The sequence below is a fragment of the Pelodiscus sinensis genome, chromosome 25 (genome assembly GCF_052426305.1).
Source record: "Pelodiscus sinensis isolate ZL-2025 chromosome 25, ASM5242630v1, whole genome shotgun sequence".
Classification (NCBI taxonomy): Eukaryota; Metazoa; Chordata; order Testudines; family Trionychidae; genus Pelodiscus; species Pelodiscus sinensis.
The window spans coordinates 3,857,934-3,873,796 of record NC_143076.1 but is presented as its reverse complement, the minus strand read 5'-3'; the positions used below and the strand labels follow the sequence as shown (position 1 = coordinate 3,873,796).

Below are 15,863 nucleotides of genomic sequence, written 5' to 3'. Positions count from 1 at the left end.
AATTTCCTTTAGTCAGTGGAGTAAAAATTAGTGACGGTCATGAGGAACAGTGAAAGATAATCTGTGGGAGATATTTCAAATGGTGATCTGTCGCTTCAGATGCTATATGGTCTAAGTGTGTGAAAGCTTGGTGCTTAGAGACAAGGGCTTGTGGCTGCCTTGGCTGATTTTCATCCCGTGCTCAAATGCTTACAATGTCAGACTAACTTCCTGTTTTACTTTTCCACTGACCTTCTAAATGTCAGAAAGAATTAAAAAAAGAAACCCCCGCTATGGCTGCAGCTTCTCCACCCTCTCCGGGTCTCCTGCGATTAGTATAAGGGGCAGTGCAGCATATGGCCGCTCTGGCTTGACCCAGCACCTCCTCAGGTCCATGGAATTCTTCCCACTCACATCAGCGGGCACTGGGACAAGCCTCGTACACAGAAGGCTATATTGTCGCTTGTAAGCCACAGTTAGGGTTACCAGATGGGTGTCAAAAAAATACTGGACACACATGATCTCAGAACGGGATGGGGGGAGACCAGCCGGCGGGAGGCAGGGCTGGCCGGGAGGAGGTTGGGGGGAGCAGAGCTGGCCGGGGAGGAACCGGCCAGCGGGAAGCAGGGCTGGCCAGTAGGGGGTCAGAGGGAGCAGAGCTGGCTGGGGGGGAACAGGCCGGCGGGGGCCGGGCTGTCCCAGGAGCGCGCAGATCCCGGGATGCTGCTCGTCTTGCGCACGGTCCTGGCGGGGCGCACGGGCGAGTCCATCCCTGCCCTCCCACACACTGTGTTGTTGTGTCCTGCGTGGCTGGTAGGCACACTCACACAGTGTGAGCGCGTCTACCAGCCAGGCAGTACACAACTATGTACCGATACTCATGATAACAATAAAACTTACTTATTCCTGGACAGAAAGCTCAAATACTGGACTGTCCGGTTCAAAACCAGACACCTGGCAACCCTAGCCAATCTATGGGTACGTCTAGACTACATGCCTCTGTCGCCAGAGGCATGTAGATTAGGCTACCAGACATAGTAAAATGAAGCGGCAATTTAAATAATCGCTGCTTCATTTAAATTTACATGGCTGCCGCGCTGAGCCGACAAACAGCTGATCAGCTGTTTGTCGGCTCAGCGCGATAGTCTGGACGCTCCCCTGTCGACATCAAAGGTATTTGTCGACCACCCAGGTATACCTCATCCCCCCACAGTATATTCCCCTCTCATTCACCACCCTGGCTCAGCCCTGCTGACCGTAATGAAGGGGGAAAGCTCCTGGCCTACTGTCATCGTGAGCTGAGCCCTTTGAAAAGCCTTAGCACTGCTGGGATCACAAGCTGAGCCTTTTTCTCATTCAAAACACTAGCAACTCTTCTACACTTGTGCTCCCACTGTTGCTATCTCTGGTAAAGCAGCATCAGTGGTAGCAGTGGTGGGAACGTTCAACCACCATGTTCTCTAGGCCTGCTCTTAATTGAAGCTTAGACCACAAGCAATGACAGGGGCTGCACTGGGCCTCCTGTTGGAGCCAGGAAATATTTAAAGACGAATCACCCTCAGTAGACACAGCCACACAATCCTTATGCTAAGAGAGATCCAGCTCTCTTACACTACGTGCACGCCGGCAGGGAAAGCTACAACAGGGCTGACCAGCTCCATGCAGCAGATTTCTGCCACCATTGTCACCCACGCCTCTTAAAGAACCATCTGTCCCGTCTATTTTCCCACTTCAATGGGCACTCTCTTGGCTCACTTCTTTTAAACCCCCGTTTGCACCTGCATGGCTCATCCCAAAACCAAACACAAGGCAGAGAAATCAGCAGCCAGTCCCAGGAGTTTCCTGAGAGAACAACAAAAGAATCCCAGCAGAGATTCTCAAATGACCCTGTTTGAAGGAAGCTTATAAAAGGAGAGGTCCTGTAGCACCACTTCTTCAGATGAGTGGAGCAAGAGGCACAGAGAGGCAGCGCCAATCTACATACCCTACAGACCACCTGTTTTAAAGTTCACTGGCAAAGGAACCTGCAGGGCAAGATGCACTGCTCGGATACTCTAAGTATCTATGACTAAATCACTGAAGTACTGTCCTTGCAAAAGCTTCCCCACTCCCCTTCATTTCAAATGGAGTTAAAATGCAGGTCCCTGAATGACAGCTTTCACACGGTGGTTACATGAAAACAATTTGCAATGCTGAGATATCGTTATCCATTTCAGATGGTTGAGAAGGATTTCAAATACGTTAATCCAGGTCGGCATGCATCAATTTTTGAGGAGTCTTCAGTGAAATCAGCTGGGAAAGCTAATTTCTTTTCTCTTGGAGAAGACATCTAATAAGTCTATTGAGAAGGATCAGTGCAATTACACTTGATTTTGAAAATGAAAATTCCAGTAAGTGTTTGTTTGTTTTTAAGAGCAGGACATTAGAAAAAAAACAGGAAATACTGCAGGATTACTCTGTGTTTTTGCAGAATTTGACCAATTTTGTAAAACTGAAATTAAGCACACAAAACCCTGGAAGGGCAGGTCCCACTGTGGTGTAATAGGCCATGAACCTGCAGCTGTCTCCAAACAAGAAGACTCTTATGTTTTCATGGAGCTCTGCTGACTTCTTTGGCATGGGAGTTTGCCATTGCTCATTGTACACTTGCAGCACTGTGGCTGTAGGTTGCATTGATCAATAGGAGCCAGTGATGAGAAGAAAATGTAGGCGAACAGGGTAGAAGGTGAGCGGATATGGATCTGTGGGTCGTTAGGATGCCAGCTGCCACTCAGTTGCACTGCTGCGATGCAACAGCACACCACTTCCCTGTGATATCCTAACAGGAGCTCTGTGCTTCAGGTCTACTTCAGTGCACTGGGCACCGACATCTTGAGTCAGTCTCTGCTCACAGCCTTCTGCACTTGGCTGAATTTACACTGACATGGTTCAGACCAGAATGATCACAGCATGTAGGAGGCCAGCTGCACAGCCGCTGTCTGGGAAACAGCCCTGCATTCTCTGTTATGTACTGTGACTCTTTAAAGTGTGCTCAGACCCCCAGGTGCTCGAAGAGCAGTGGGCAGTTATGGGCATCTTGTAGGTGTGCAGTTAATGGCCTGTGAGGCACAGAAGCAGTGAGTCACAATTTACAAAGATGCTGCATTGCTGGTGTAAAACATATTGCGGGGGGAGAGATGGTAGAGACACAGCTTTCCCCCCAAAGGCCTGGGGACAGATTCTTACGTACTCTGAAACCCCTTAGGCTAGTGCACTGTGGCATAAAGGGGCCTTGGTGCAAACAGAACGATGTCAATTGTGAGCAAGCGCCTCAGTTGATATCGATCAGCATTTCTCACGGAAGTCAATGGCACGCTGCCCATTTACACCTGCTGAGGATACATGCTCACATACACTAAGGCCACTTTATACTATGCCTGCAGAGTATTGGAACCTTACAAGAAGCGTGAAGGTGCAACATCCTGGGGTCTAGACATACTACGCACTTTGGCTAGTTTTAATGCTCCATGTGCGCTGACAACGTCAATGAGAATCGGACCTCCCCCAACGTTTGAGAACTGTCTGAATTCTGACTCTCAGAAATGATGGCAGTTTACCCACTGATCATGTACTGTGATCTGACACGTACTCTTAATTACCAACCACTCTCATTTCAAGCATGTGATAAAGGGAAATGTTGTTTGTGGAAAATAAGCTAATAAAATCCTATGTGGAGAGGTATGTGGTTCTTACTAGAGATATCAGAATATTACTGAGTAATTCTATAGCATCTTTTATTCCAAAAGCTTGACAAACAATTAATTAAGTCTACGTCTTTGCCTTCAAACCAGTCAAAGCTCCTCTCTGATTTAATTTCTCCATTTGTAAAATGGAGAGAACGCTCACTCATTGTACATGGGCTCTGGGAAGCTTACTTCATTTATGTTTAATCTCGTATGATGATGAAAACGTTAACTATTATCTAGTATCACACATACATAGCAGGCCCGTAGGCAGGAATTTCTGTGGGGGTGCTTTTTCTGTAAATGTGGACCACAATGTTTTTAAATATAAAGGAGTTCAAAATAGTCATGCAATAAATGTGCATGAGAGAGGTTAGTGAAACATTTGAGTGGAAGCAGTGATTGGTAAAATGATTTAGTTAGAACATACTAAAAATGTGGACAGTAATAAAGGTTTTATAGAAATTCCTTTCTGGGATCATGGCGGGCAGCACGGCCGCCATGGCCCCCCACTCCCTCAGCCTCCTCTGCTGCTCTCCTTGCTTGGTGAAGCCAGCGTGGGGTTAATTCAGGTAGAGCTACTGGCCTGCAGGGCCAGGCCCGGGCGATTTCTCGCAGGTGGGAGGCACCGATCCTTTGGCTCTGCTGCGCTGCCGCCAGCCCCACCTGCCCATCCCCCTGCAACACAGCACTCTCTCATCCCTCTAACACAGTGGTCCTCAAACTTTCTGGCCTGTGGCCCACCTGGCTCAATGCAAACCTTTCCACGGACCACCAGTTGCTAATGGAAACTCGCCATTAATTACATAATTATGCCCGAGCCGTTTTGCTAGAGCTGCAGCTGGGGCAAACGGTTTAATTTAACCAGTAAGAAAGGAAATGTTAATGTAAATTATTAGACAGACTAAGCACTTTAACTTTCTCATGTTAGTTTATCAAACTTCATTTTAAAGAAAGTAAAATATTAAAGTAAAATATTTTGTCCAACACAAAAGGTTCCCATGTTTTCTTTATTTATGGCAAGGGGGGGGGGATCTTTTTTGGGTCTGGGGCCACTGACCCACAGAAAAATCAGTTGGGGTATGTCTACACTACCCCGCTAGTTCGAACTAGCAGGGTAATGTAGGCATACCGCACTTGCAAATGAAGCCCGGGATTTGAATTTCCGGGCTTCATTTGCATAAGCGGGGAGCCGCCATTTTTAAATCCCCGCTGGTTCGAACCCCGTGCAGCGCGGCTACACGGGGCTCGAACTAGGTAGTTCGGACTAGGGTGCCTATTCCGAACTACCGGTACACCTCATTTCACGAGGAGTAACGGTAGTTCGGAATAGGAACCTAGTCCGAACTCCCTAGTTCGAGTCCCGTGTAGCCGCGCTGCACGGGGTTCGAACCAGCGGGGATTTAAAAATGGCGGCTCCCCGCTTATGCAAATGAAGCCCGGGAAATTCAAATCCCGGGCTTCATTTGCAAGTGCGGTATGCCTACATTACCCTCCTAGTTCGAACTAGGAGGGTAGTGTAGACATACCCTGGGAGACCACACATGAGAAGCAAAAAAACAAAACAAAAACAACCCTCCTCAAACCCCCAACCCTCACTGATGTGGCCCCCAACTGAGACACTTGACTCCTCTGGAGCTCCAGCAACAACTGGAGGGGGGGAGGGACAGGGAGGACTGAGGTTCAAGGCTTCCTATTGGCTAGATTTACTCTTCTGGGATTCCAGGGTTACTGGATTTTGTGGACCCTCCCAGGCTCTGGGGTTGAGACAAAAATGTGGGGTTCAGTGTGCAGGACAAGGCTGCCAGCGAGAGGAATAAGGGTTCAGGGTATGGGTAGGAGATGGGATACAGGAGGGGGTGAGGGTGCAGGGTCTGGGTAGGAGGTGGGATGCAAGGAGGGTGAGGGTGCAAGGTCTGGGAGGGAGGAAGGGTGCAGGAGCAAGCTGGGAGTGGGGTATCTGGCCAGGAGGAACCATGCAGGAGCAGGCTGGGAGTGCGGGGGTCTGAGCATGAGGGGGTGGGGGACACTTACTTGCCTCTGCACCCCACGCCAGTCCCAGGCACTACCTCCCACTGCTCCCATTGGCTGGATTCGGTTGGCACACAAGCGCCTGCATGCTGCTGTTCCCCCAGCTGGGAGAGGGAGAGCACTTCTTCCCCGTGAGCCAGATCACGCGTGAGGCTCGGGGCTTTCTCTCTTCCCGCACACCCCAGTGGGAAGCTGGTGCTGGCACTCCAACCACCCAGGAAGGCGAGGCTGCAGTGCAGCGTGGGCTCCCCGCTGCAGGGGGAAGGTGGGGAGCTGAGCTCAATCCGCGGATCACCAGGAAGGAAGCCACGGAGCCCTCTCATGCTTACTTGGGGGACCATGGAGGGTGTTCACACCCTTCACACCCCCCTGTGTACAGACATGCATTGGATGGAATTGAGCTTTGTACAGGGGCTAGGATGCAGCACTTATGCTCCATGTTACTCTCAAAATAGTGATGCCCCTAGCGAGACCTTTGCACCAGCTCTCAACATGGGTGAATTTCACTAATGTATTATTCATGAGAAGAATTGGGACTAAAATCTCTTGTTGGATACAATGCTGACCAACACTGTCTCCTTGCTTCCTGTGCGCTCCCTGGGTTTGACTGTCTGGATCTATCTGTTGCCTCTTGTCTGTTCAGACTGTAAGCTCTTTGAGGCAGGCACTCTTTTTATTGCGTGTTTGTATTGCAGCTATCGGGTTGCGGGCCATGATCAGGATATGAGGGGCTCCTGCAATGTTTAATATTAGTGCAAAACAAGACAAATAAAATTTGGGAGCAAAAATCCCATCTGTCCCCACAGAGTAAGGTAGAGTTTAGGAAAATAAATGTACTGCTTTGTGCAACACAGCTGTCCCCAATGTTACTGAAAAAATCCCTTCTACAATCATGAGGCAATTACAGAGCACTTCGCTCTCAGCAACTACTCACATTCAAAGTTAAGGATGGACTTGAGTGCGTTGAGTAAGAATTGTCTATATTTTGTTGGGATGGGGGTGGAGAAAATAATAAGTTTTAAGAATCGAGAAGGGGGAAAATACATCTAATGCACTCCCACCTCGTCGGCAGAAATAATTTAGCAGTCACTATCTCCAAATGATTAATTCTAAACTATCATGAACTGCAGTGCCTACTTCTTACTGTGTAAGAAGAAATGACATTTACTTTAAATTGCAAAATGATGGGAAGAATGTGAATGAAATATGGTTAAAACCTCTTTCGGTGTCAAGCTATTAAAGGTCTCGCTGTTTATCAGAGTTACATATCTTCAACTTTGCCTCCAGTTTGCTCAGTGGCAGTTAACCTTTTGTCAGTATTTCCACAATGATCCCTCCCCAGTTGACAACGGTTGACTCGCATAACATTGATGCTGGCATGAAACATCGCACTAGAACCCCCAGTCTTACACACATTTGACAAATCGGGGGTGCAGGGGGACAAATAAACAAAATCTGTTTGACCAAACAAAACTGCTCCCTGTTTAAAGTTTTATTCTGTGGCTGGTGTGTTTGAGAAAGAGCCATGGCACTTCGCCCAGACTCCAGCCTAATTGCTCCAATTACTGGTAAAGTGACAGGGAACACAGTCAGCCCTTAGCCCCCAACACACATCAACAGCGGGAAGGACAGGAACAAACAAATGTTATGTTGCCTGTTTTAATATCAATATTGGCTAAACTCCTTTGGGCCCTCTCAAGTTGTTAATGTCTCCCTGATATTGTAAAGGTTTGACACCCCTGAAATATAGAGTTCTAGGACACAAGGAACAAGGAACTTACCACATAATGCTATTCGATTTGTACACCTAATTGCAGGATCCCAGTAACGGTTGCAAACTGCAATACAGCTTTTTCCCCCACCCCTAAAATGAGGCGGGCGTGCAAGAAAAACTTCCACCGGGAAGCTTTCATTCTGCACTACCACCACTTACAAAGCAAATATCCCAATGACTCATTGACCTTGGCATGGGTGTTATAAGCAACCTTTGCATAAGGATGCACCATCTTTAAACAGATTCCCCAGTCTCTGAGGCAAAAGTGTCCTGGTTCTCAGGATCACAGAAATGACTTTTTTTCACACCTCTCGACTCCCCTCCCGCCTCCTGAAGAAACCGGATTAATGTGAAGAGAGGCTAGGCTGCGGTTTAGGTATAAAATATCTCCAAGTAAAGATACAGCCTTGCTGCAGCCACAGCGCTTCAGGTTGTGATCTTATCACAGGGACAGGCTTGGCCAGCACTTTAATCAGATGGCCTCTTTTGCAAGCACTGCAAAAACTTGTGATGGCAATTCAATAGGAGTCACTCTTCTCTTTAAGGCCCTGGTACAGCAATGAGCTGTGTGCCAGAGATGCCTGTGACCACCCACCCGGGGCCCCAAAGTACCAGGGTCTGCATTCAAAGAGCTTGCTGCAGGACTGGGTCTAGTCCGGTATAGAAATAGTGTCCCAGCATAGTGTCTGATAGCCCTGGGGGAGTCACGGCCTTTTGAATGAGACGTACAAAGAGTGACAGCTTGTAATTAAAGGCCTTGGGTCTGATTAGGCCTCAATTGGAGTATTGTGTCCAGTTCTGGGCACCACATTTCAGGAAAGATGAGGAGAAATTGGAGACGGTCCAGAGAAGAGCATCAAAAATGACCGAAGATCTAAAAAATGTGACCTATAAGGGAAGACTGAAAGAATTGGGTTTGTTTAGTTTGGAAAAGAGAAGACTGAGAGGGGACGTGAGAACAGCTTTCAAGTACCTAAAAGGTACAAGAGGAAGAAAACAATATTCTTAACTTCTGAGGATAGGACAAGAAATAATGGGCTTAATTGCAGCAAGGGAGGTTTAGGTTTAACATTAGGAAAAAATCTAACTGTCAGGGTGATTAAACACTGGAATCAATTGCCTAGGAAAGTTGGGGAATCTCTATCATTGTAGATATCTAAGAGCAGGTTAGAAAAACATCTGTCAGGGATGATCTAGATGGTGTGTGGTCCTGCCATGAGTGCAGGGAACTGGAGTTGATGACCTCTCGAGGTTCCTTCCAGTTCTAGTATTCTATGATTTTTCAGAAACGGTGAGGGATGTCATATTTAATGTTGTGGCCATAATGAAACACAGATGATTGCAGTAATCTGTCTTCCTACATTTCCTCGCAATTTCAACTTCCTACAGTTTCCTGAATTGCTTTTCCTAAATGCTGGTGTAACATTAGGGTGCATTGTTAAACAGCCACTGTGTTTGAACCCAGAGATGGCTGCCTTTTACAGGTACTCTCAATTGAAAAATGCTCTTGAATATAAAATCATATTTTTTTCAAACAACTCTGTAATATTTAGTGACTTTATGCACTAATAGCTTTACCATTTCTTTGACATGTTAAAAACTGTACTGTGTGGCTTCCTTGCTTCATTGTTCAGGAATAAGTAGTGGACCCACTAACAGCTATACGGGACTTCAGAAGTGCTAGTATCAGGGTAATATGCAGATTATATGGAGGTAGTTCAACGAAATAATTTTTTCTTTGCAGGGCCATCCTTAGAGCATAGATTCATTTAGTCTCTGTCAATATTCTTTGACTATCAAAATAAGACTACTTCATTAGGTCTTATCTTCAAACAACTCGCTTGGCTTCCCTATTCATTTCAGGACAAACTGTCCTTCCTAGTTTCTAAAAACCTCTCTGAATTTGACCTTGCTGATTCTTGGCAAAATTTTCAGGAGTGTTTTAGTGATTAAGGTCCTAAGTCCCATTTTCACTAAGGGCCAGATGTTCAATGCACTAAAAGCTATGGGAGTTAGGTACCCAGCTTGCTTTGGCACTTTTGAAAAGTCCACTGGGTGCCCATCTGCATCTTCATACACCTACATTCCTTTGAAAATCTGGCCTTAATGAACTTAAGTTCCTAAAATGTGTTTGAAAATAGGACTTAGGCTTCTAAGTTACTCAGGGTACATCTACACTAGCCCCCTAGATTGATCTAGGGAGGCTAATGAGGGTGACCGGAATTGCAAATCAAGCCCAGGATTTAAATATCCCGCGCTTGATTTGCATGTTCCCGGCCAGTCGCCATTTTAGAAATTGACTAGCCCAAAGTAATTGCCCGCGTCTACACGTGGCAGTGAAACGGGATTCCAGAATAAAGCCCCTAAATTGAATTAAGTGGTAAACCTCATTCCACAAAGAATACGAAGATACTGGACTGAACCTCAAGTATGTGAGTTGAATTCTTAGCTCTGCCATGCATCTTTGGTAAGTAACTTAAGTTCTCTGTGCATTATTTCCCCATCTCTAAAATAGGGATAACTATATTTCCCGCTGTTGTAATCTACCGGGACTATAAAGATCTTTGAGATAGGGAGGGGCTGTCTTGGACTATGTGTTTATTCCATGCCTAACACAATGGGACTTTTAGGCACTACTATAATACAAATAAAATAATAATAAGCCCTCAGTCCTGGAGCAGGATTTGCAGTGGAGTCAATGAAATTCCATCTGTGGAATGCTAATGGGATATGGTCCCCACATGTATGTTTGCTGAAGCCTTTCTCCAGTGTTCCTTCCCTACAGCTGCTAACTCAATTGCAGTATCTGTGTTCTAGTGCAAAGCACAGCCCCATGCTTCCCTCTTGGATCTGGTCCAGCACAGATGTACACAATTGTTCAAAGCCCCAATGCTGAACCTAGGATCTGCAGCACATGAACTAGACCATTTAATTACTCAAGCCAGCATGCAAAATTTCATCTGTTAAAAGCCAGAGTGTGCAAAAAGCCTTATGTCTCATTACTTCCCAAACCAGTTAAATAAGTACTCAAAGGGGAAAAAATAAGCATTGCAGAGAAAAAAAGCAGATCTAGATGAGTAATTTGTAAGGGATTGCTTATTCAATTAATTATGCTTTTTTTTTTTTTTTTTTTTTTTTTACTGTTCACTGAGTGAACAGATTGTGATCTTCAACAAATTTGCTATTTAAAATTGTTGATCAAATACTCCCTTGGTTTGCACTGAAATGGAAACGATTTTGATTAGACATGTGGTACTAGGAATATTTGTATTACAGTAGCTTGCAGAGCCTTGAGCCAGGAACAAATCTTGAGTGCTGTACAAATGAAGTCCCTGCCCCAAAGAGCTTGTGGGCCTGGTACCAGTAGGTTCTGTTCCATGGCTGGATGTGATTGGCTTTAGCGTGATTACAAATTTGAAATTCACTATCTTCCAACAAGCCCTCAAAAATTGCTCTGTCAAGGAAGATTCCCTTGAATAAACTTATTAGAGGTGGAATTCAGCCTTGTGTAGAAGGCCAACACAGGCTCAAAGCACCACCTGAATCCTCCTTAAGTCTCCCTGATGCCCAAAGAGCTTATGTGATGCACAGACCTTGTGCTGTTCACGTGGACAAGGATGAATTTCAGCCTAGAATATTTGCAGAAAGCTAGTGCGATGGGGGAAAACACATGTGGGAAGTGGATTTATTTGAGAGGCTAATTATTAATAGAGGCCAGAGCACATGACTTATGAGGAGAGGCTGAAGGATTCAGGCTTAGTTAGTCTATAGAAGAGAATAGTGAGGGGGCATTTGATAACAGCCTTCAACTATCTCAAGAGGGATTCCAAAGAGGATGGAGAAAGAGGCTGTTCTCAGTGGAGAAAGATGGCAGAATGAAGAGCAATGGTCTCAAGTTGCATTGAGAAAGGTCTAGGTTGGGCATTAAGAAAGACTATTTCCTTACGAGGTGCAGAAGCACTGGGACAGGTTCCCTAGGGAGGTGGAAGAATCTCCATCCCTAGAGGTGTTTAAGTCTCTGCTTGACAAAGCCCTGGCTGGGATGATTTTGTTGGGGTTGGTCCTGCTTTTAGCATGGGTTGGACTCGATGACTCCTGTAATCTGTTCCACACCTATGATTCTATTCTATTTTTTTCTCAGTATTCTTCCAGCACTGGCACAAACCCTAGAAGCATAGGAAGATTTCACACCCTTTTTCCATACTGAAATGCTGCTAGGTTGCTCTGTCTGTTACTAAGCAAATATGTTTTAACAGCACATAGTTTGAACACAAGAGAGGATCTTTGTGAAGTGAAAAATACCCAGCATTTAACTCTTGCAGGGACTCCGGAGCTACCGAGGGCCCCCAAACCCCTTTGGGTTCTGCTGAGGTTGGCGACAGGAAGCTGTGTAGCTTTGTGTGTTGACTCCTCTTTTGGCCCCCTGGGTGAGCTGGTGTTCTCCACAGGAACCTGGGGTCATGTACAGTGGGGGAAGCAGCGGAACTGATCCAGTGGAATGGACGCCTCGTGGATCCATTGTGAACTATGTGATGTCCCACATGGGATGTTCCACATGAAACTCAGTGTCCTGCTCTGTTCTCTTATGTCTACACTTCCGAGTCAGGCCTTCAATATGTGCCTATTGTCTCGGATGAGCACGGATTCAAGGTGGCTAGTCCCACCTGTACCACCAGGGCTACACTCAGTAGTGTATTACCTTAGTAAAAGCTAGAAGTGCAGAGCTACCACCTGCTCCAACCTTGGCTAACAGATCTGGCTTTGGCAGCAGGGGCACATGCTTTTAGAACCAGTGATCCCAGATTCAATCAGCCAAATGACCTACCCAGGGCCATGGCAATGACATTAAGCCTTATATATTTTTAGTGTGTCACTACATTTGTCATTTATAATGTGGCTGTACCTAGAAACTTGATTATGAAAATCTCAGCCTCTGTCTCCTCCCTTTACACTTGCAGCAAAATGAGCATTTGGATAAAAGCCGCCTTCTGGGAAACAGCAATCCTGTGGGAATAATCCCTATAGCATGCTCTGTTCTGCTTATAAACCCTGCACTTTGGGAATCCCGACCTGTGCATTAGCCCATAATAGCACACCACTGGCAGCAGCACTTACCAGTCTGCTTTTATTTTTGTTTTGCTTCTTACTTAGATTTGAATAACCATTTATTTGCAACATTCTCAGCAGACTGGAATACAATGCCAAGAGCCACGCTATACACTGAGTCATCCAATCCCGGCACAAAGTTTATCCGTTAAATATACTATTATGGTATCATGTGGCAGGGAAAGAACTAGCTGTTTTGACCCCAGAGCCCAAATACCCCCCTGGAAATTTGGGGAGTATTTTTGCTACCTGTTCTTTGTATTTACCATCTCCCGGCTGGTATATCTACGCTTTTCTTTCATTTTTTATGAACCGCAACTATGAAGCAAACTTCCATTTTAGCAACGCTTTGAACTATATGGTAACCAGGTACTCAACTGAAAAATAAAACAGCAGGCTATCCAACTAGACATCACTGTCACAAAGGTAATAAACAACAAAATGGTCTGGTAGCACTTTATAGACTAAGAAATAGGTAACAAAAGGTAATAGTTGTTTTAATCTTTCATATCAAGAATTCTTTCCCCCATCTAGGCTGAGTAATAAGCGAGTGCATTTCCATCCAATCCGGGTGCTTTAAGTCATTGCTTCCTCAGTATGCCAATATGCAAGCATCCCTGTTTCAGTGCTACATCCCACTTTCTATATATGGCTATAGATCAGACACACAGACACAGAGAATAAGTAGGACAATGGAAAACACACATTGGATTTTGAGTGTGTGTATGTTCTAGTGAAAGCCATAGCATCATATGAATCCACAGATGACGTCTGTCCTTATCATCATTTGCGTATCTGTGTACCCATACAGAAAAACTGTACAGAAAATAGCCCAAGTTCTGATACCTCAACTACAGAAGGAAAATCTAGGTAGATCAAGCAGTCATCCCAATTCCTCTGGTTTGTTTCACAGCCTAAAATAACCCCACTCAGCAGCCATCATTTTAACAAGGGCAGGAGGGTCATTCTATTGAGGACTGCTGCCTCATGACTTCAGCACAGCGAAGAAATATTACAAAGGACTCTTGCTAAACTGTGCACGAAAAACCCACCGGATCTTGGATTTCCAAGGGCCGGGTTTTTGAACGCTGCTTCCATTAGCTCACCTGCAAGTCCCTGACAGCGATCGGCTCAGGTGAGTGAAGCGCTAACGATTGTAACAATAAAAAGGGGATGGATACGGAACGTGGTTTCTAATTGCTCCTTGTGGAAGCCCAATTCCCTTCCTAGCGGGAGCCGAAACTTCGGAAGCAATTTCTCCCCCGGAAGGGCAGACAGGCCGGTGGACACCGGAGCATCCTTCCAGCAGCGAGGCCTGGCCCCGTTTTCACAGTCGCGTGAACACGCTGATCTGCACGTTGCAGCTCAGCCCCTACTGCTACCTGACAGCCAGATCGCGAGCCTGGCGAGCCCGCAGCGGGACTGAGCCGAGCGGAGCAGCGCAGCAGCCAGGCCCGCGGCCAGCACCGCTCCTTGCGGCGCCTGCCTCGGCAGCCCTGGAGCCGAACCGCTGCCCGAGCCGGTCCCCTCCCTGCCAAGGAACAGGCGACCCCCCGCCTCCGAGCCACGGCAGTGGGTGGCTCTGCCTCGGCAGCCGAGCCTCTCCTCGAAAGCAGGCGGCGATTCCTGCGGGCAATGACAGGGGATCTGCAGAGCCCCCAGCTCTCCGCGGAGCAGGGCGCACCTGCGCTCCGCGCGCACTCACCAGCCCGGCCCGCACCGCCTGCCCAGCGCCGGGTCCGACACACGCGCCTTTCCTCCCGGAGCAACGTGCAGAAATGCCCCCCCCCCCCCCGCCCCAGCCCTTGCAGCACAGGGGGAGGCATCACGCCGCGCCGACTTACGCCCGGGCTTTGGGGAACCCCATGGACAGGAGGACATCCAGAGACGAGCCGTGCTTGATGGTCCCCGCTCGGTGCTGCCTGGTTCTCCGGGGGGTGACTTTGCTGTAGAGCTCTTCCCTGGCAGCCATGGCGTGCGGCGCGGAGTTGCTGTACTGGGCCATCACGCAGCCATCGCCACACGCGCAGCGCGGCGCAAAAACAACGCGTCCCCCCCGCTCCGCTCCGCGCGCCGCGGCCGGCGAGAGGCTGCTGTTGAATCGGGGCGAGCCCGGCTCCGCAGCTGAGCGTGGAGAAGCGCAGCAAACAGCTTCCTGGTGTAAAGCCACCTCCCCCCCCCCCCCGCCAGCAGCTCACAAAGTCAGCCGCGCAGCCGGCTCGGTCCCGCTCCGCGGCGCACGTGTGCGGGAGAGGCGAGCCAGGCCCCCGCGGCGCCGGGAATGTGCGGGGAGGAATTTCTGAATGGAGCGGGAAGGCGAACGAAGCCCTTGTGGGCAGACTTCGCCTTTTCCTCGGCCGGGACCCTCCCCTCTCTTAAAGCTGCAGGCGGTGGATTCTGTCCCAGGCAGCAGACACTGACCCGTCTGTGCGTGGCCGAGGGCTTGGACAGCACTGCTGGGTTTGAACCAGCCGTGATCCCGGTCGTGGGGGCGAACCGAAAATGCCCGTTCCTCCAGCTATCCCTCCGTGGTCGGCTTGTTTGCACTGGACAGCTGCACTCCAGTGTGTCAGCTACCACGACTTGTTTCTGCTTTCTGATCCAAGCCCAACCTTGCAAGAATTAAAGTTTTGCTAGGGGCCATTTGTTTGGAAAACCCGAACATTACAGCGCTGGCTGCTACTTCTGGCAAACCCGTGGCCATTTTAGGGCTTGCTGTTCTCATTTTAAGGCTGCGTATTAGACGATTCTCAACATCAGGGGAGACCGTAGCTCCCTTTGCTCCAGAAACACAGGGCCCACAGCTTGAACATCTCAGTCTCCTAACACATATGATCTATGACCCACAGTTGTGCAATTCTGATTCCAGCCAAGAGAGGGCAGTGGTTCACATGCACCCTGGCCAATTCACCACTGAATTAAACCCAGCAATTGCTGGACAGTATCAAAATGAGGACTTTAATAATAATTGTAAGCAGCATAATCGCATTCTGCATGGCTTGGACCTGAGTTATGCAGAACTGCCCATCACCTTCCGTGGAAATACACGGAATAGGTCAGGCTAGACAAATGTGCACTTTGTCATCATCCGCTTCTTCAGCACTCTGCCTAAGACAATCAGATGACAAGGCTTTGCTGAGGTAGTCATAGAGACAGTAGGTAACTCTTAAGCAGTGGTGAAAGCAGATGGAAACAATCTTGGGGAGCTCTCATGCTGGCCAATGAGCAGAGAGGGTTCCTGGGGGAAGGGC

General features: G+C 47.7%; 1 protein-coding gene across 3 annotated transcripts in view; it reads right to left on the bottom strand.

The window, feature by feature from the left end:
• UBASH3B (ubiquitin associated and SH3 domain containing B) overlaps positions 1 to 15,288 on the bottom strand; it is a 120,363-nt gene extending 105,075 nt beyond the window's left edge. The window contains exon 1 of one of the 3 annotated variants that reach the window (XR_012899357.2): positions 14,457 to 15,283. Coding sequence is in view for 2 of the 3 variants with exons in the window: in XM_075916516.2 (XP_075772631.1) it covers positions 14,457 to 14,617 (161 nt within the window). In the remaining variant the exon portion in view is untranslated. Of the gene's footprint in view, positions 1 to 14,456 lie in introns of all 3 variants that reach the window. The other 2 variants (XM_075916517.2, XM_075916516.2) reach the window with 2 other exon arrangements.
• Between the last annotated feature and the right edge of the window lie 575 nt (positions 15,289 to 15,863).